Source organism: Halichoeres trimaculatus, unplaced genomic scaffold (assembly GCF_033239565.1).
Source record: "Halichoeres trimaculatus isolate MK-OKI-2021-1 unplaced genomic scaffold, fHalTri1.1 fHalTri1_scaffold_3, whole genome shotgun sequence".
Lineage (NCBI taxonomy): Eukaryota > Metazoa > Chordata > Actinopteri > Labriformes > Labridae > Halichoeres > Halichoeres trimaculatus.
This window is the reverse complement of record NW_027437181.1, coordinates 36,849,946-36,870,233: the sequence shown is the minus strand read 5'-3', so window position 1 is coordinate 36,870,233 and position 20,288 is coordinate 36,849,946. Positions and strand designations below refer to the sequence as shown.

The following is a 20,288-nucleotide window of genomic DNA, read 5'->3' as shown; positions in this document are numbered from 1 at the left end:
TTTCATAACTGAAGCAATGAAAAATCCATTCCCCAAACGAATGATCCACCCATGATGCCTGACCTCCAGCCTGAGCTGCCTGTGTGAGTCCTCTACAGCATCCCTAGGATAGGAGCTGTTTGTCGTAGCGTCTGGTAACACCATTTATATCACAGTCAACTGGAACTCTGGTGCATCTCCTGCAGATTTGTGCACTGTGTGTGCCAGCATGAAACTCAGAGGGTCACAGTGAAACGTCAGCCTGAGATGATCATCTTGATCTGCTCAGGTGTGAACAATCGGCCTCTTCATTATTCACCTGGTCAACCTCACACATCAACAGTTGTGATTCAGGCCAAATATTGTTACTGATGAGTAGATCAGGGTCCTTTGGTGCTAACATGGGCAGGCCGTGACAGTCGGAGGGGGAAAAGAGGGAAAAGTGGAGCTCAAATTGCAGTGAACTTAAAAACATTTGCTCGCAGCTCTGTTTCTGACAGCAGTTTGACTTTGCACAAGTTAAAGTTTCATTTTTAGTCGCTGGCTGCCTCAAGGCTTAGCACCAATAATGACATCTGACATAAGACTGACAGGAACTCTTTTTAACCTCTACATACAGCGGTGTTTTTTATTCCACGAGCAGCTGAACTCATCAACAGTCTTTGTCCTCGTCTTCCTACCCTTTCACTGAGGCCACCTTGTCTTATGCTAAGATCTTCCCTGGCAGGGATGTGAGGCTAGGCTCAGGCTCATGAGGGGTCAAGAGTTCAGAGATAACAGAGAAGAGGCGTAATATTAATGATTTAAAAGCTGTTATCATGCTTGTTTCTGAAGGGAATAAATGTTTCCCAGTTGTTCATGTGACAGAATGTGGAAGTGCCTCTGCTTTTTGAATGCAGCTCTTCACTTCTTCATACTGGGAGGAACCACGTCTTGCAGCTATTTTGAATAAGCATGCAACAACGCCGCTGCTTTTGACATAGCTAGCACATTCTCGCCGCCAGCCATTGTCGCTTAGCTCTTGGAAAGCGCTGCTGTCGGTGCGGCAAGTGGCGGGGGAGCAGAGCTGGAGACGAATCAGCCTCCACCACGGCTGCCTGGGAGCAGATCGGATCTGGCTGTTTGGAAGAGAAAAGTGTTCCCAAGTCTTCAGAGAGACAGAGAGACACTCTGGTTCAAAGCCAGGGAAAACTGGCACACTGTGAGAGAGCAAGGCAGACTGATACAGAGATGGAGGCTGAGGAAGACAGAGAGAGTGAGAGTGACAAGTAGGGGACTGATTAGTGAAGCAAACCACTTTGAGCTGCAAAGGGAATCCCCTGGGTAGAAGATAAGTGAACAGGGGGAGAGAGACTCAAAGAAGATGGAGGAGGAAGGGGAATAAAAAGGGAGGAATGATTGGACAGAAGATGGAAGATATCTGAGTAGATTTTACAAAACCTCTCCTTGTGAAACAGCATGCAGAGCGTCTCATTGTGGAGGAGAGGATTGTAAAGAGCACAGCAGGGGGGCAGTGGGAGAATGGAGGCAGGACGGATTGGAAAGACAGAGAGGAGGAGGACAAAAATGAGAGATGGAGGAAGAAAAGTTGACAAATAGACAGACAGAGCTTCTCCTCGTTACAGGTGGATTTGATGGAGTAAATCCACTCCCTCATCCCTCAGGGTAAAAAAAACACTCTACTTTGCATAATAGACTGCATCTTACGGCTTTCATTAATCTACTTTGTTGCAGGAATGGGCGAGGCGGAGAAGGAGACGTTGAAAAAAGATCACATCTCGGCACAGGAGAAGGAGTGTGCGGGGTGGGGACAACAAAGCTGCTTGTTTGAGATGAGTGTTTCTCTGTGCACTACAGCTTCTGAGTTGCAGACCAAGCCATCTACAATTCTAATCAGCTGCCTGACGAAGAGCTCGGTACCACACGGGAGAGGAGAAAAAGGGCCCTGTCGTGCCTAATATCGAGTGTGACAAGTGTGAGCGGAGCGAGGGAAAACAGAGATGGAGATGAATGTGGAGACAGCCGGAGAGCTGAGACGAGGAGTGCTGACATTTGAAGTAGAGCAGTGTCGCAACGTGGCTGACGAATTCATTAAAAACATAAATCCAATTAATGATTCACTTTGTTAAAAGAACGCTGGTTTGTGGTGTGACAGGGACCACACACAGGCCTCACACACTCTCATTCATGCTTCTCTCCTCTGAGGAGAAAATATCTCAAAGTGAGGAAGAGGAGAGGAGAATGTATTTGATCATCTCAGGAGGTCCTTCACCTTCATCAATACCAACTCCGAAAGTTTTCTTAGCTTTTCTCACATCCAAAGGCCCTCTTACCTTCACTTTAACTCCCTAATGCGTCAGCACCTAACCTAATAGCAGGCTAACACCCTGAGGTGAATTTAAACGATCAAGGCAAATTATATGAACATGTTTTATCCTTCCTTACGTCAGGTTACTGGGCTGACACAAGCAGCAAAATGTAGCGCTGGAGAATGAAGTAAACGTTTAAGTCCAAAAAAACATGCAGTTCCTCAGCCGTCCACTTGGGGACCAGAGCAAAGCAGAGAGTGTGTGAACTATGTCAACTGTATCTCATATGTAGACTTAGTTACTATTAACGCTTTGCCTAAACATCCCTGGATCAGTAAGTTTTGCCGAATAACACACTTTAATCTGGTGTCATTGGCTAGCTCTCTTGTCCTTTTTAAACTTTATTTGTTTTGTTTATTTATCCTTTATTTATTCAGGTTAGTCTCTTGAGACTCGCGTCTCATTTGCAAGAGAAACCTGTTTCCAACAGGGAAATTAAATGTGTGAAAGAAAAGGCTTGTGCAATGACAGATGTTGACAATAAGTTTCTTCTAAAAATGAATTTACTACTACTATACTAAAAAGTTGAAGACTGGTGAGGCTGATGACTTTGTGCTCCCTTTCACATTTTCTATAAATATTCTGAAAACAATGCTAACGTGAATATTTTGCAGAGAAGAATCACAAGGTAAAATTATGATATTTTGGTAGCCACGGTAGAAAATATGGATAGCACAGCCCAAAGGACTTGTATGGGGAATGTAATAATGGTTAAGAAAGTAGTAAAGAAAACCAACTCAACACTAACAGAAGCTTTAAAGGCTTTAAGGATGAAGGTCATCTGTAGCCAAAACTGTCAAACGGCAGCAAAATCATTTACTTTCACTGGACTGTACAGCCCTGACAGCTTGATTTACATTTACAATGCCGCCTTTCTATATCACATGCTGAAGGTTGAGGGTTTTCCATTCATATCGCTTAAATAGACCCACGATACAGACTTTACAAAACTACACCTGCTCCTCGAACTTTAATTTAAACCAAGGTGTCACAAAATAGGACTCAAGTCTAACTGGTGCACAGGGCTTGACTTTCAGTCTGAACCATAGCGTTAGGTAGCAGGAACCCATGGTGCCCAGTGTGTGCACAGTGTGTGCACACACTGCAACAATACGGCATATTCTGTCAGGTTGTGAAGTTACACATTGCAACATCACCAGGTGTCAAAAAGCTGAGTGGCAGGGATCAAGGAGACGACAGGCAGTGGCCTAGGTTTGGTTTCAACACTGGTGGGGACAAAGCCAGCTCCAGCACAGGTCATGTATTAGCCCTACCCTAGCTTTGGAGCATTGAGGAGCATAACTTGGTGCTAACAAATAAATCCACCAGGTAATGATCAAAAAAGGCTGCTCTAATGAAAGGTTTCCTAAAGTAAAAAGTTATCTCCTCAAGACAAAACCTTTAAATCAGGATCATTAAATCAGAACTACTAAAAAAACACGTCGTCGGCTTGCTCCTATATTTATATAAAAAAATCACTGCTCTACCACAGAGTGCCTTAGTCTTTTTTTTTTTGTAATTTTGCCATTTTTAAATGAACCACCATGTCCTAATTTAAGCTCACTTGTTGCTGTAACCCTGCCTCTTCACTGCTGTCTGACAAACAGGACAGTTCTGTTGCTTGCTTGTGTTCAGAGTGAGGAAACTGTTGGAAATGGTGTTTAACATTTGTTACTGGTTGCCTTACACTTTGTTTGGGTTGACCACCTTTCTTGTCTGGCTGACTTCCAGACCAGTCTCAGGGGACGATTACATGACAACGGTCTTAGGGTGAAACGCAAAAGTTTTGTTGCATTTCAGCCTCGCGTTTACACGGAAACGCCGTTTCAGCCGACCTAAAATGCAAACTTTTGAAGACGACCTCCAGAGTGGGATTTTTCTGAAACGCTCCCGACACCGTTGCCGTGTAAGCAGTAAACCGGTGTTTTCAGTGGAAACACTGACGTCACACTCTGCCTCCCGCACGCGCATACAACAGGACAACAGTACCTTTGTTACGATCCTCGTGAACTTCCGTGTCGTGCTTGTGCTGCTCAATCTGCTGAATCAGCTGACTGTCTTTAAACAAAATGTTCATCTTTTACTCCACTTATTAACTTAGTATTCCCCAATACACCAGATGATCGGCTCATCTCTACTTCAGTGGAGATCTCCCAAAAGCGGCTTCTGGACAAGACAGTTGTAGCACCACCTACAGGCCTGGCATGCTTACTACAGTGTTTTCAGTCCCTCAGCGTTTCGGTATAAACACAGATTTTTTTCACTGCGTTTTCACAGCTTTTAGCGTTTTCAGATGAAAGGTTGTTGTGCAAACGGGGCTTCAAAGATGTATTTGGGAGGCGGTGATGAAGTGGTAAAGGATTTGACCCTTTGTGTGCCGCATGACACACATTTTCTCCCTGTTTAACCTTAATATTGGTGGGGAAATTTCAGCCATCTTTTGAAATGGGTGTGGACCATACGGTCCATACGCAATTCTACACCCTTGATGACAGATGAATTCAGGATGTAACCATACAGGGTTTACATGAAGGAGAGAAATGTAAAAGAGGCAGGTTTTTACAAATGACCAGGTCAGGACAGCTAAAGGGTGGTGATGACTGGGAGATGCAGGTAGATGTTGGAGGTAAAGTTGTTGTGGGACAGGAAATAGTTTGTGTTTGAATTTGAGGCCTGACACTGTTCTACTGTTCTTGAGTCAGTCAGAGGAAAGTTTACGATGTAGAACTGACAGCGCCATGGGGGACTCAGTCTGCAGCTGACACAGGTATTAATCTTTAACACTGATAAATTGGCAGGTTGATTTGAATATGATGCTGTGTTTTTATACATTACCCATTTGGAGTTTTACTTCTGAAATCTTGTTATAACTTCACTCCTCATAGATACACTTCAACCTGAGCTGCTGCTGTGGTTTACTGCTTTGATTGGCTGACACTAATATGTTAATGTCTGAACACTGCTGTTCACTGTTTCTGTCTTTACTGATGTTTCTTGGTATAATGTAAAAGTCAATTGTTCTTCTGGGATGTATAAAGCTGTCTGAATCTGGATCCCTTAGAACTGACTGCCCCCCTCACACTGATAACAACTGAGAACAGACTCAGCTCCTCTTCACTGAGCAGGATTTCGTCTCTAAAGATGTAATCCAGCTCAGCAGGGATAAGTTAGTTTACAAAATGTATTTACTTCTTGTCAGCGTTTCAAAGACTTAACTGGATCCATAAATACAGAAACAAAGCAAAGACCTCAGGCAGAAAATTAGAGAGTGAAGAACTGATTAGCTCTGTGAAGAAGTTAATTATTTTGTGCGTGAAGCTTAAGCATACTGTTAGTTGCTTCACGAATAAGAAGAAAGAAGAAGAAGAAAAATTTAAAAGACAATTATCCATTCACACCTGGAAGCCTGGTTGTTGTTTGCATACATTTTTACCCGTAGACATGTTGTGTTTTATGAAGAAATTCAAAGAATACACCACACTTATTAACACAGAACACTAAACAAGACATAAAACTAGAAGCTCACTCAACAATCGTTAGCTTTTTTCAGTTTCTCCACAGAGAATACGGTTGTTGGGAGACTCTTCTGACAACAGCAGAAGTGACAGATGAGCAAAAGATGGAGAGTTTTGGTTTAGTCTGCAATTTATTGGTGATAATCTTGTCATTTCACTGAGGGAGGGGTTAACATGCAGCTAGGGGCTGTGCACAGCATGGACAGGAGCCAGCAGTGGGTGTGTAGTGGACTGAAGTCTCTTCATTGAAAGTTGTGCAATCATCACACTTTCAGTTAGCGACTTCATCCATTTACTCCACTCTGCATTTACTGGAGACTGTATTCAAAAGTTTCTGTTAAAATATTGTTTCTGTGTAAAGACGAGGCAAAATACAACAGTATCTTTGTGTTTCAACTGTTGTGTAAATGGCCCCAAAATCATTTCATATTTTCAAGAAATATCTATCACCTGTCCAGCAAGAATGACCAGCGTCAACCAAACCCCTCATGCTGTTTCAGGATTAGACAAACACCACTGTCCTCGGTTAGTCTTTCCATCCATTTTCTATACCGCTTACCCTGTTCAGGGTCGCGGGTGGCTGGAGCCTATCCCAGCTGTCATTGGGCGAGAGTCGGGGTACACCCTGGACTGGTCGCCAGTCATTCGCAGGGCTAACACAGAGACAGACAACCATTCACGCACACACTCACACCTATGGACAATTTTGAGTCAATTAACCAGGTGAACATGTTTTTGGACTGTGGGAGGAAGCCGGAGCACCCGGAGAGAACCCACGCATGCACGGGGAGAACATGCAAACTCCACACAGAAAGGCCCACCGACCAAGGTGGGGATTTGAACCGGTGACCTTCTTCCTGTGAGGCCGCAGCGTCAACCATTGCGCCACCGTGCAGCCTCCTGGTTAGTCTTTCTAATTTGATAAAAAAAAAAAAAACAAAAAAAAAACAAGGAGGGACATCTCATCTGATTCCCTGAAAACAAGTCGCACAAGCTTCAGAAAAAATGTCTAAGATCCGGCCTGTCATGTCTAAGCAATTTCCTGTGAATTAATCCAATCTTTTAAAGTTTTCTGGTTATTAACACTGTGATCCTGAGGCTATTTTTTCGCTTGTCTCTCACTGCAGCTTTCCCGAGATTTGTGGCATGGAAATTAACCATGGATGTCAGCCTCTGTTATTTTCAGGGCAGGTTATGGCTGTTCAGAAGTGACTTAATTAAACAGAACTTCTGTGCAGTTTGCCCCCCCTCCCCGTCTGCTGCAGCCCTCAGACACTCCTCTATCTCCTTCCAGTAAAACTTCAGACTGTTTCTGTAGTCAGAGCTGTGAAGTGTCCAGGTGATGATAAAGCCCTCTAATGTTCACTCACCGTCTCTCCTGGCTGCCGAGGGATGCCGACGTAGAGGTGGTCCAAGAAGTTAGCGCTGCGTCCGAGTCCCAGCACGGTGTAGGGAAGCTGCAGGGAGAAGTGAGCTGACTGGCTGAGCTGACCGGCTGCAGAGACAGAGAAAGAGAAACAGATTGAAAGGTCATACAGAGCTTGTTTGTCCCCAAACATATTGATAATTTATAAGGCTCCTTTCGGAAAGTATTGATTCCTTTACTTTTTGATGCAGTTGCATTTCACTGATAGCAACATAAGGACTTCACTGTCACAGATATCTGTTGAGCACTGAGGATACATCCTCATGTGCTTGTTGATCTTTTTACTTTTCTCTCCTCTCAACCAGAAGGTTTTAAGTTTTCAACTCTCAATGAAACAGCTTTAAATCTGCAGTAAAAAACAGATGAGTCAGACCATGTTTAATACTGTTGACCTTCCAAGGACAAGTCCTCTGTTGAATCGGCTGCTATGAATTCTGCAGGATTTCACATTTCTCTCAGGATGAGCAGAAATAACTTTAATCGAAACTTTTTATCCAATCCTTGAGCCATGTCAAGGTTTGAACTGAATAAAAGTGGAGTACATGAAACTTATCATTTACGTCTTTATAAAATCAGACACATGCTAAACATACTGGGACGTTTTCACATCAAAGTAGCATTCAAAACAAACATAAGCATCCGTTCATCCTCTACTGCTTATTCTGTTCAGGGTCACAGGTGGCTGGTGGTCCTAGATGTCTTAAGGCGGGGTACACCCTGGAGGCAACAACACTAACCACTGCACTACTGTGCAGCCCGAAACATAAGCATTTACTTACCAAGCGGACAATTGTTTTTAAATTTTCACCTACATTTCACTGATGTCATTGATTCTACAGTTTTCAATCATTTTTATTGTATTAATTCTACCTTATTAAAAAAATCTACAAGGTGTCAATAAAGTCTTTTTACAATTCAAAAGAATTTTACAAAAACAAATGAACAGACCGTTGAGTGGAAATCATCATGTGTGAATTGACAGATGTGACAATAGACCTATTACATATTTAGTTCTTTGGTTTCGCTGAGTCTACTTATCTGATTTTGTTTCAATAAACAATGACAAATATTGTGTTTTCTTGAGCAGTAGAGATTTTTTAGGCGTCATTCAACAGTTTATTTCTTTAATCAACAGGATACCTGAAATACATAAATAAAATGTGATGATAATCTTTGACAACTACTGAGAAACGAACAAACATGAAGATATCACATCAAGTGCCTGTATAAAATACATTTTTTAAACTGTAAAGAGACATTTTGTACGCCTTATAATACAATTTCAATGAGAAGTGAACTGGATTAATGCTATCTACTCTGTGTGTGGGCTCCATAACTAATGTGTCTTTAAGGATTGAACTCAAATTTCACTGAAAAAGGCTGAAAAATGAAGCCAAGATGATGGACACTGCAGTAGTTCTGCCAAATAAAAACGGTCTTAGACATCTCAAGCTTCAGTTCTTTAGGAGTTATTAGGCCATTTGTTGTTCGTATTTGTTTGTATTTCCATTTTACAATTTGGCAAACTCCAGGCTTTTACTGCAGCCTGAGTGGTGCCATTACTTTTTTTTTTTTTTCACCAGAGTTTTCTGTGACTCTCTTTATTCTTTTTTCTCCATTTCTTGCACTTAAAGTATTAGAAAAAACTGCTCAGTCATACCCAACTCACATATTAGGAGATCAGGATGACTCACAGTCAAGAACAATGCTTTGAGAATTTTAAGGATCCTCATCATGCCCTTATGCCATGCTTGTGTAAGAGCCACTGACTTTATAAACATATAGACAACACAACATCTACTCCTCATTTTAAAAAGTGAAGCCAAAATAATGCCTCAGTTGGCACCAACATGTTACCCTGGTGACAATATTCACTTTCCAAAACAGACATTTGTCCAGCTTAGAGAGACCTTTCAGTTCATATTCAGTAAACTTGTCCCTACAATGATTTATAACTATTTAAAAACAACCATGTTAATCAAAGTGCTTCCAGTGTTAACCAAGAGAATAATGTTACACTTCACAACAACAGGAGTAAAATCTGTTTGTTCTCATTTTGAAGAGAAGGCCACAGAGGAGTGATAGATGTAAGAGATGTAGCCAGGCTGATTTGGTCAGAGCTTCACAAGCAGAATGTCAGACATGGATCCTGTTAGTGGACACAGAACAGCCCAGGTGTGATGTGGTCCCCCTTTTTCTTTTCACTGAGGCAGTGAGCTGAGGAATTTCAACCTCGCTGCAGGCGCTGAATGGATGACTGGTCCAATTTCTAAACCTGGGGGCGAGTAAGACCTAAATCTGTGCGTCTTAAGTAGACTGAAGGTGAAACCAGGGGACTGTGAGTGCCCCTTATTGACCCGTTGATGTTATCACAATCACCTCACTCAGGTTTAGCTTCTACTAAGTTCCACAGCAGAACAGGTTCTTGTGTTGATTTGAAGAGGAAAAGTTCAAAGACCATTGTGTTAGTGATGATGCTGTCTGTGTTCCTCTCCAAAAACTGCTGCAGGAGCTTTGTTTGTCAACAGATCTGCCATCAGTCGTCTTTTTAACATCAGCATAGCTTATCTAAACTTCTCTGTAAGTGAAAAAATCACAACAAACAGCATGATAACAAATAAACACAGATATGAAGTGAGACGGATATATTTTTCGAATGCAGAGCTCAGATTCTACAGTATATTTCCATAACCAATTCCCCCTTTGCCTCAACAAAGCAGCTCAGCAGGGGCGTATTTAGGCGTTTGGGGGCCCAAGGCAAACCCAGTCAATGGGGCCCTCCATGTCCTTGTAACTCATCTTTCTCAGAGCTAGACTGGCCTTCCCTGGGTCCACTGTCTCTTTCTGAGAATCAAGGCATGAGACAGTGCTAATCTTGTACATGGTAACTTAACACAACTAAATGCATTTCCTCAAGTTTTGTACTTTAGTTTGATTTTGAAAAAAGTGAATACATGATTTAGTCCACTTTGTCCTGGATTTGAAATCTTTTGTGGTCAATTGACAGCTTATTTGTCTCACAGTGGGGAATTTACAGAGTAACAGTAACAAACAAGAAAGTATGAAGTGAAAAACATTACAATAGGTAAACATTGAAAAAAATAATTTAGTAAAGAAAAAATATGTAAATATCAAACACAACATAAAACTGGAAAAAAATCTACTGAAAGAGGTGATATTTACAGTTACCATACTTTTTGGTACTATTATTTTAAAGTTAATGTAAGTTAAAGTGTACTCACTGTCCAGTGAGTTATGTATCTAAAAAGAGATTTTGTACAATAATGTTTATCACCAACTCAAAAAGTTTGATTTTGAGAAAATTATCCTGTTTCCTGGGCTAGATAAAGTCCTTAAAATCCTAAAAGTCTTGTATGTTTATCTCAGATCTCAGAGCAACATTGTTTTTATTTCTGACTTGGTTGAAAATGAGAAAATAAATGGGAAAAAAAGTGTTTTTTACCACTTTCTTGAATCAAATTTTCAGATGTGTTGTAACATGGAGCATTGAATAAGAAGGGAGGGGGAGTACCCCAAACCATCATTAAAGATTGAGCCTTTTGATGTATTTTGAAGCATGTGAAGTAAGATTTAGAAAAAAGAAATGGTTTCAGTTGAAGAGAACTTCATGAATCAGTTTTTAAGATATGCTGGGAATCTTGGGGCCCCAGGCAACTGCCTGTGTTTGCCTAATTGTAGCTACGCCCCTGCAGCTCAGCTAAGCACTTTTTTAGTTTTCTGATCAATTCGGCTGCTGAAATTGTTGGGCGTGTATGTTGACACAGCTCCTACTTTGCTCCAGTGATCTTGTGCCTCTGTATCTGTTCTGGTCCTGCCTTCCCAAAGAGATCGTTAAGTTTTATGTAAAGTAATCAGCCTGACCTGACCTATCCTGACCGTGAGTGCCAGGGCTGAGACTAAAATGTACGAGTAAACAAACTCACAGCAGGAGCGATGGAGCCGCGGGGACCGCAGTGTGAGACCTTGTGTTCTGACATGAACAAGCATCATAAAAGATACAAATCAGAGCGAGACACCTGAGGCCAGTCCAACACCTCTTCCCCCCATCTCCTCAAACAACCTCCCCCTCCTCCTCCTCCGTCCTAAAAACTCTCCCTCCTCACTTACTATTCTGATCCATCCTTTAGCGTCTTGTTTCCTCCTCTCTCCTCTCTCGTGATACATCACTCCCATTTGGCCTTACTCATTTCAGCTTCTCCCCTTCTCCTCCCTCATGCTCGCTCCCCTTCAAGCTGCTATATCTCGCCCACGCCACCCAACTCTGCCGAGTGCAGCCGACATAAATCAACCTCTACGTGGTAAACAAAGAGGGAAGGAGCAGGGGAGTGAGCACGAGAGAGAAGGATGGAGGAAGAGATAGAAGGCCTGGAGGCAGCCAGTGATCAGAACTAATGTGGATGGACTGCGTATTGCAGGCAGAGAGGAGCACACAACAGCTTTGTTTTTCTCTGTTTTTTTAATCTATGCCTAACCTCAGCTCAGTCTTTTCAAAAAGAGATTCTTCTTTTCATTTCAGGCCACCTCAGCTGAACCTGGGTCAGGACGGTCCACGTCTCTCTGCAGCTCAGTATTCCTCCTATCATACTCTTTCAGACTGTATGGATAAGCTCACATTCAAACCCTGGCATACCGCTTATAGAGGTGAAAATAAATTAGCAAGCTGCAGAGAGTGAATGGTAAACAGAGGTGAACTCAGTTACTGTATGGATAGAGCTGTAAAGCCCATCCCATGATGCCGTGATGCTTTTCTGAACACTGAATAGACCCATCGACTTTTACCTTCATCTAACAGAGAAATCCTTTCATCAGCTGTCTCTCTTTTTCTCTCGCTGCCATCGCTTTAAGTACTCTACTTTGCGAGCTTTAAAGTGCAGGGTTCTGGTGTTGTAAAGAGGAAGCCTAATTGCCTTAATCGCGCTCCGAATTTAGCAGAGACACAGAAATATTGGCTGTTTGGAGGAAGAGCTGGGTGCAGTATCATTGACAGTGACTGGTTCAGGATAGTACAAAGCCCTGACTTCAAATAGCCAATGAAGACAGATTCTGCAGTGTCTGACATTTACTAAGAGGTGTGTGTGTTTGTGTGTGTGTGTGGTAGAAAATACGCACCATATCAGGCAGGAGCCGAGCTGTGTGCTGCTCTCGGGGATTTTGTGATAAATTCAGTGAAAGATTTTGAAGAAGCCAGGAGGAAGACGTTTAGATGTGAAGCAGAAGTTTTAGCTAAAGTTGAATCTTTTCTGTCAGTTTGTTGGTCCAAACACAAATATCCAGAACACAAACCGGAGAATTGGCCAAACTTGTTCGGCTACACTCATTCAGCTCTGACTGTATGACAGCATGTGGGAGAGGAGAGGTGGATCTTCCTCCAAACTTGCTTGGGTCGTGACATGGTGTTGCTGTAAGGTTAAGGTCAAAATGGGTTAACCCTGAACATGTTTCTGGGTCAGGCCTCATCGATTATCGCAGCAAAACTGTAAAAATTTGTTCCCCTGTTGTGAGGGTGTGGTGATTTAGGAGACTGTTTTCGTCTTTTCTCATATTTTTATTTCTTTAACAACAGCTGCTTCATCTAAACTTACAGGGACTTTCTGAGTTGCCCATTAAAAAGATTGTCTACATTTTGCCTGTTACAACTAGCTAGCCTTGCTAGCCTCAGAGCTCATTTAGTAGGGGCTGATACTTCAAACCACCAGGAGGTGTTGGTGTGTGAGCAGCTAGCACAGAAACTCCCAGAGGATGATTTAAAGGCCAGGCCGGGGGATAAAGATAATTAAGGTATGGAGTGAGCATCAGGACTACAGGGCTAACTGTAGTTAGCTGAAGACAGTGGTGATTTACAGCAGACACGTAAAACCCTGCTGTGGAACATGGTTATAGCAGGAGTAGACTAAAGGTGCCCATCATTATAATGTAGGAGCAAAACAGCCACAAGTCCCAATGTTTAACAACAAAATGCCGAATAAGTCAAAAATCACAAACTGCTGCAGGGGTGGAGGGTTTTGATATTGCTGTCTTAATGTCCAAGAACCATGTTTTTGGCTTTCCTCTGTCCATTTCTTCCCTTTTACAGTGAGGGTTGTTCAGATTCAGACAACTTTATTAATGTCTAATGGGGCAAATAGTGTGGAGCAGCTCGTACACATAAAGAAACATGAACAAAGTCAAGTTAACATAAAAGCAAAAAATTACCTACACAAGGAATTAAATACAGAAATAAACCCTAAAAGAGACAATGATACTGGACTGTGGCATATCGACATTTGCCTTTATTTCAACTGGTAGGCCGATAAAAATATATCACTTTGAAACTGGGTTATTTCGGCTCTGGTCCAGCCCCACCTCTTTCTCTGCAGTCACTTTTCTGTCCCCAGCATTGTCCCCACCCACAGTACCACCTGATCGGTGACACGCTGAGCCATGGCTCAAGTAGCAGCGTTCACAGTGCTCACACACTGTGGAGAGGAAAAAAGGTTTTGCTGCATGGAGGAACTTTGGAGAGCAGATATAGGTTTGGAAGCAAGTTTAGGCAGCAGACTCTCCTGAAATCGTACTAAACATCCCAGTCCTAGTTTTCTAAAGTTTTAATTTTAATTAATAAGACATGCTGCTTAGCCTGGGAGCTGTTTGACAAACAAATGCTAAAAGGCATTTAAATGAAGTGAAGAGTTGGAGTTTGACAATGTACAAATGACAACCCGTCACGTAAATTAGAGTAATACCATAAGACTATTCATTCTGTTAAATAATAAAAAAAACAAAAAAAAAACAAACATAAAACCATTCAATGGAAGGGGAAACACTGTCGTATCGGCCTCTTTGACTACTAATAATTGGTGTTGGTATTAGCCCTGAAAAAAAAAACACATCAGTCTATCTCTACTGGACATACTGGTTAGAAGTGGACCAGACTGATTTAAGATTCAAATTAGAGAAAAAATAAAAGATGAAAGATAACCAGCACCAAAGATAAAATGATTGTTAAAAAGCATTTAGCAATCTGATGGCAGAGGGGATAAACAATTTTGAAATGCAGTTAATTTTTCAGGCAGGTGAAACCCGTCAGTTTGACAAAGTCCAAATATTTCTGTAGTGGTGAGCAAACTTTTTGGGGGTTCAGGGAGAGTACCTCACTTTCGTCTGCAGTAGTTTAGCACTTTGTGGTAAAAGCTAGCTGACGATATTAATTGCCAAGTGAGCTTTTCTTTTGTTTCTGCGTCTCCCTCGTCTGCTCTCTGTATGGCAAGCAGCAACCAGCAAAAGGAAAACTTCTAACACCCCTTCTATGAGTCTGATAGTTACACAGTATTATCATGTGCTTATTTAAGCTCAATACCAACATAGAATGTTTAAAGAAAGATAGTTATCATTCGCTCTAGTGCCAATGAAAACACAAAAACAACGCTGGAGCATGCGTGCCAAACCAGTAAAGGTGATCGTGTTTCTACTGTGCATGGAGGACTTCATAATGAAACACCACCAAATGACACCGCACACCTGAGAAACACAGCTGTTCCTCAGCTGAGCAGATAACTATCAGTATGCACGCTCAGAAAAAAGTAAAAAAAAAAAAATGTTAGTGTCCTCTGACTCCTGCTTGGCTGTTTGAGGGGTAACAGTTCATGGGGCAGTGACATCTCTGTGTCAGAGGATACAGGATGCAACAGAAGAGGTTGTGTTTTCAACAATTTTCCACCTGAAACTTCTTTGACGTTTTCAGTCACCCAAACAGCTGTTTTAGTGTAAATTAAGGCTCAAAATGAAACAACACTTTCCTGTTTTCTATTGATTTTTTTTTTTGTGTGTGTGAAAACAACCCCCTTTAAACTGTCAGGGTGCTAAATCAATGCCATATCCTGCACCTGCAGCTGTGGTTCAGTGGCAGTCAGTCATCTCTCAGTCTAAGGGTTGGAGGTTTAAGTCCAGCTCCTGTCCTTGGGCAAGAGTCCTAATCCAAACATGCTTTCTGTAAAGCATTCTTTGGAGTATGAACAGGATTAGTTCATACGGATGAGCCCCCACAATAGCAGCCTCTGCCATCTGTGTTTGGATTTGGGGGGATGAATGGATGTGACGCGTGGTCAGAAGACTTTTTAAAGTCTGACATAAGAACAAATACCAATGAGTATTTAAATTACCATTTGTTAAAAGCAGCAGTTATAAAGCCGCAGTGATGGATAACAGGAAAATAAATCCAAACCAGCATTCTCAGTTTCATTAGGAGTTTTAAACACACAAACTTTTAACAACACTAGCGGGATTGGAACTCTGAGTCTTGATTCAAGGTGACGTGCAGCCTGGTAGAGAAAACAAAATGTTTAAGAGGTGTGAGTGTTCCAGTAAAATGCATTAAAACACACACACATACACACACAAAGACCACTGCTGCAAACTAGCGGGTGATGACAAGACGCATCCTGGCCAGTGACACACATGTACTTACAGATTATTTTCATTACTGGGAACAAAAACCACACAGGAGGCTGTCATTCCTGCACAGAGAACTAAGAGAGTTTATGAACACAATTTATGAATGTTTTCCAAAAATCTGTGCAAAGGAATTCACGTTAAGCGAGCTTATTGTCTGATCGGTTATCACGTCACATGGTTTAGAATGCAGTCACCCACCGAACATTAGACATCTGATGGACATGATCAAGTCTATGTCGTGTCTGTTGGTCCAAGATCACTTCTGGACGTCTACACAATGTTCAAATTAGGTCCACTTTGGATGTCTAACCAGGAACCCTCTTTGACCTCAATATGCAGCTCAACATTTGATTGTTGGCTTTTTGGATGTCAAGTAGATGTCTAAGAAGGAGCAAGTGAGTGAGTGAGAAAGTTTTTCTACGGCACAAACTGATGTTCAAAGGACGTCTAATTTTAAACATTAGCTGTGAATCAGAGTAATATTTGGTTTGTTTCCATTTCCTGTTTTCCATTCTAATGTTGTGATTTGTCATCCTATAGAGGTTAATTTTCCTGTAGCTTCATTCGGCTCAGCAGCAGCTTTGAAGTGGAAATGTATAACGCCTTTCTATGTATTTACAGCTACCATCTGCTGCTGAGAAAACTACATGAAGCTGAAGGGAAGTGAACAGGAACAGTCGGCCACCCTCAGAAACTGGACTACAGTTATACACAGAAACTAGAAGTGGTTTAAAAACAATAAGAACGACTAAACATTACAATAGCTCAGTCTATGAGGACTTGGCTTTGGAGCTGGAGGGATGCTGGTCTAAGGTCCGGCAAGGACCAAGATGTCGTTTTTTGTTTTTGGGTAGCTCTTATACAGGGGTACTGTGGGTGTAATGAATAGAAGTTTGGCAGACGTTGGGAAAAGGTGTCGTCTGGAGAAACAGTCTGCACCTTCAGAAAACCAAAGTTAGACATCCAGAAATGATGGTGAAAGGATGTGCTTTGAGCGTCTTTTTGCTCAGTGGAAACCTTCTGACTTTACATCAACCAACCCTGAACCTCTCAGTGAGTGAAAAGATATCAGGACAGGAAAAAGTCTGAAGCTAAGAGTCTCTAGGATCTGTATCTGATCAGAAGAGCATGCAACAGGTGCTGAAGAGAAGATGATCACATGCACACTGACTCTGAAATAGGAAGACACATAGGGATGAAATGGAGTATCAGTCAGACAGACAGAAACTGGACTTGAAACTTGTGGATGTCCAGATGAATTCGGTGGCAGAATTAGGGTACTACACCCTAAACTATCAGAGTTTAGATGTCATGGCCAACAAAATTCCTCTCAAAAGACGAGTGGTAAAAAAGAAATCCTGAGCTGGGATGGGATTTGATGCTGAAAATCTGAACCTGTGGGACTGTCAGTACAATAAAATGTTTTCCAGACACAAGGGGGCCAATCAAAGAACAGCTCCTAACGAACATAGTGATGTCCATCCTCAAGCCAGACTGTCTGATCCAGACCATATAGGACCTCCTGGCCCAGACAAGCATTCCCTGTGAGTTTTTTATCTTCATCTTTAACTGGTATCTACCAAGTGACCTTTAAGGTAGAGCCAGCTCTTGATGCTGATATCAAGTGAAGAATTAGCGCACAGACGGGACACTGATCGTCCTCCAGAGCTTTACTTTGAGGTGGATTCAGTCAGAAAAGCAGCATTAAATGAGTCCACTGAACCCTGTCCACCAGGCTGCTTTTGAGTGGACTGGATCTTTAAGCTGGCCTTGGTTTCAAGTTTTGACGGACTGCTGCTCTCTGTCAGTACGCGGGAGGTGGATGGCTTGCACTCCACTGCCCAGTGGGGTGGAGTGGGTCTGAGAGTGTGTGTGTGTGTCTGATGGAGGATCAAGCAGGGTTACGTTGCAGGCAGGGATCCTGGCCCATGTCTGCTGAGTGCTGTGCGTGTGTGTGTGTGTGTGTGTGTGTGTGTGTGTGTGTGTGTGTGTGTGTGTGTGTGTGTGTGTGTGGGCTGCCAAGGAAATGTGGCCATATCTGGAGCCAGGCCAGATCCCAACATGGGGAGGCTGGCAAAAGCTATTATGCAGAGCAATGTATCGAAGTGTCTGTTGTGTGTGTCTATCTGTGTGCGTCAGTGCGCGCGTGTGTGTGTGTTCAGCCTCTGTTTGTCCTATCTCTCTATGCAGAGCTACTGGAAGACTTGGCAGAGAAACTCAGTGCACATGACTGACAGCCTCCAAACCAGCTCTTAGAAGACAAAGTGAATTCAAAGCAGCTCTAGCAGCCCGCCTGGGTGTCCATGCCTGTGTGCTCGTGTGTGTTTACGTCTGTAAGTTTGTGTGTACTTTTGAAGTCGTAAACACACTCACATACTCACTTCTGTGCGCTAAATATGGATCAAATTATTATTTTTTAGTGAAAAAGGGGACACACAAAAACGTGTATTCAGATGTCCAAAGATTTCATCTTAATTCATGCTCAGACGAACCAAAAGGAATATTAAAAAACAGAATTAGGAAAAAATATCTTTTTTGTGATATATTTCACACATTTTGAACTAATCTCAGAGCCTTCTTCTTGGTCAAGCATGCATCAGAATGTCAAGCTGAACATGTCAAAGTTAGGCCTGGGCCGATAACAAATTTTGCTGGATGATATATTGTCTCACAATAATTGAGGATGAATAATTTTATTGACAATATTATTTTGAGACCAAATTAACCGCTAATATGAAAGTATATACCCTTTCAAGTGCAACAAACTTTTATGTTTCATGGGTATTTTTTACTAATGTAATTGAAATATCAATATCTTTCAAATATCAAAAAAACAAAAACAAAAAAACAATAAAATAAAATGGTCTCTCAGTCAAAAACTTGAATAAAAAACTGAGTTAAAATGCAGAATTTTATTTTTGTGATGTATCAAGCTACACTTTTTTTATGTCCATGCAAATTTTTTACTCATCTAGCTCAGTTAATTTAAATGCTCCAAACCGAGGCAACTGGACTGTCTATAGGGATGGGTACAGACCGAATTCTGTCAAAAGTACCGTGTACCGATTCACGTAGAAATCAAAAGGTACCGTGTTTTGGTACCTAAATGCATCCTTGTGACTGTGAGGGAGTGGAAGAGTAGGCGATTTTCCATGCTAGAAATGAACACAGCATTGCAAGGATATAGATTAAGGAATATATTTGTTGAATTGTAAAAAAATATATATTTTATTTTTAAACAAACTGATATTTTTTACCACATAAGCATGAAAAAGTACCATAAGTTGGTACCAGCCAGGTACTGGTACTCAACAGTACTGTATTGTTTCAAGTGTGAAAGGTACCCATCCCTAATTGTTCATCAGAGTTTGTGAAGACATTTCTCCTCTCATCCATGAGGCTTCATCAGCCTCAACAGCTTCATCCCAAACTACAAAAACAAAAACGCACGCACATGGCAATATATTGAAGCCAGCAAAATTATTAACTTCATTTCATTTATTGAACAATTAATTGATTTGACTATCGTCCCTAGTCAAAGTTGAAACCTATTAAGTTGAAAACCTAATCAGAATTTTAGATTTTAAGAAGAAAAATCCTCAGTTTCTAGTCTGGGCACACTCCTCTTCCTCACACTGCTCTGTACACTACTAATGCCCTTGAATGCTATGACTCCTCTTCTTTGATCTCATATTCATGCAGCCTCACCGAGTGCCCGAGCTAACGCCCTGAGCTGGAGCTGTGAGGAATCTGGATTAAGGCAATGTAACTTCCATTTCACCTGCAGTCGTTTGGAGTGCAAGAGTCTCGGTCGGCATTACGTCCTGACATTATCATCCCTCATTGTTCTCTCAGCAGAAAGTCCGATAGTGAGGACAGCGAGCAGGATTAAAGGATGTTCACTCCCCTCCTGATATTAAAGCTGGCAAACTTTTCTTCCTCATGGGCATGAGAAGGAAATGAGAAACACTGGAGAGAGAAAGGCAGAAGGAGAGGACGAGGATGTCTCTGGGGGAGTTACAGCATGTTGTGTGTGTGTGTGTTTGTGTGGGAGAGAGGGTCCATCTGCTTGTAAAAACATATCCTCATAAAAAAACCCCATCCCGTCTGGAGGTTTTACAACATGGGGAGAAGAATATCAGTGTGAAAGTGAGTGTAGTTCAATCAAGGGCACAAAAACAAATCAAAATGGAAACTAAGCCACAGCCAAAAGTGACTCCAATCACTCTGTAAACGCCGACACCATCACACCACCTCAGCAGTTCATCAAGAGACAGAATATAGTCAGTGATATTATCAACCTGCACCACAACCATAAACACAAACACACATGAACACACACCTAGGCTTCAAAACTGGAGGAAAAATGTTTTCAAAGACTTCACAGTGCCAGTCGCTATAGAAACCATTTGCTCCCTGATGACAATAAAAGGAGCAAATTGCAGAGAGGGAGGAACTTTACACACACACACACACACACACACACACACACACACACACACACACACACACACACACACACACACACACACACACACACACACACAC

General features: G+C 41.9%; 1 protein-coding gene across 1 annotated transcript in view; it reads right to left on the bottom strand.

Moving 5' to 3' along the window:
- Positions 1 to 20,288, bottom strand: part of itfg1 (integrin alpha FG-GAP repeat containing 1) — a 252,552-nt gene that overhangs the window by 20,464 nt on the left and 211,800 nt on the right. The window contains exon 15 of the mRNA XM_074667248.1: positions 7,234 to 7,358. Coding sequence (XP_074523349.1) covers positions 7,234 to 7,358 — 125 coding nt within the window. The remainder of the gene's footprint in view (positions 1 to 7,233; positions 7,359 to 20,288) is intronic.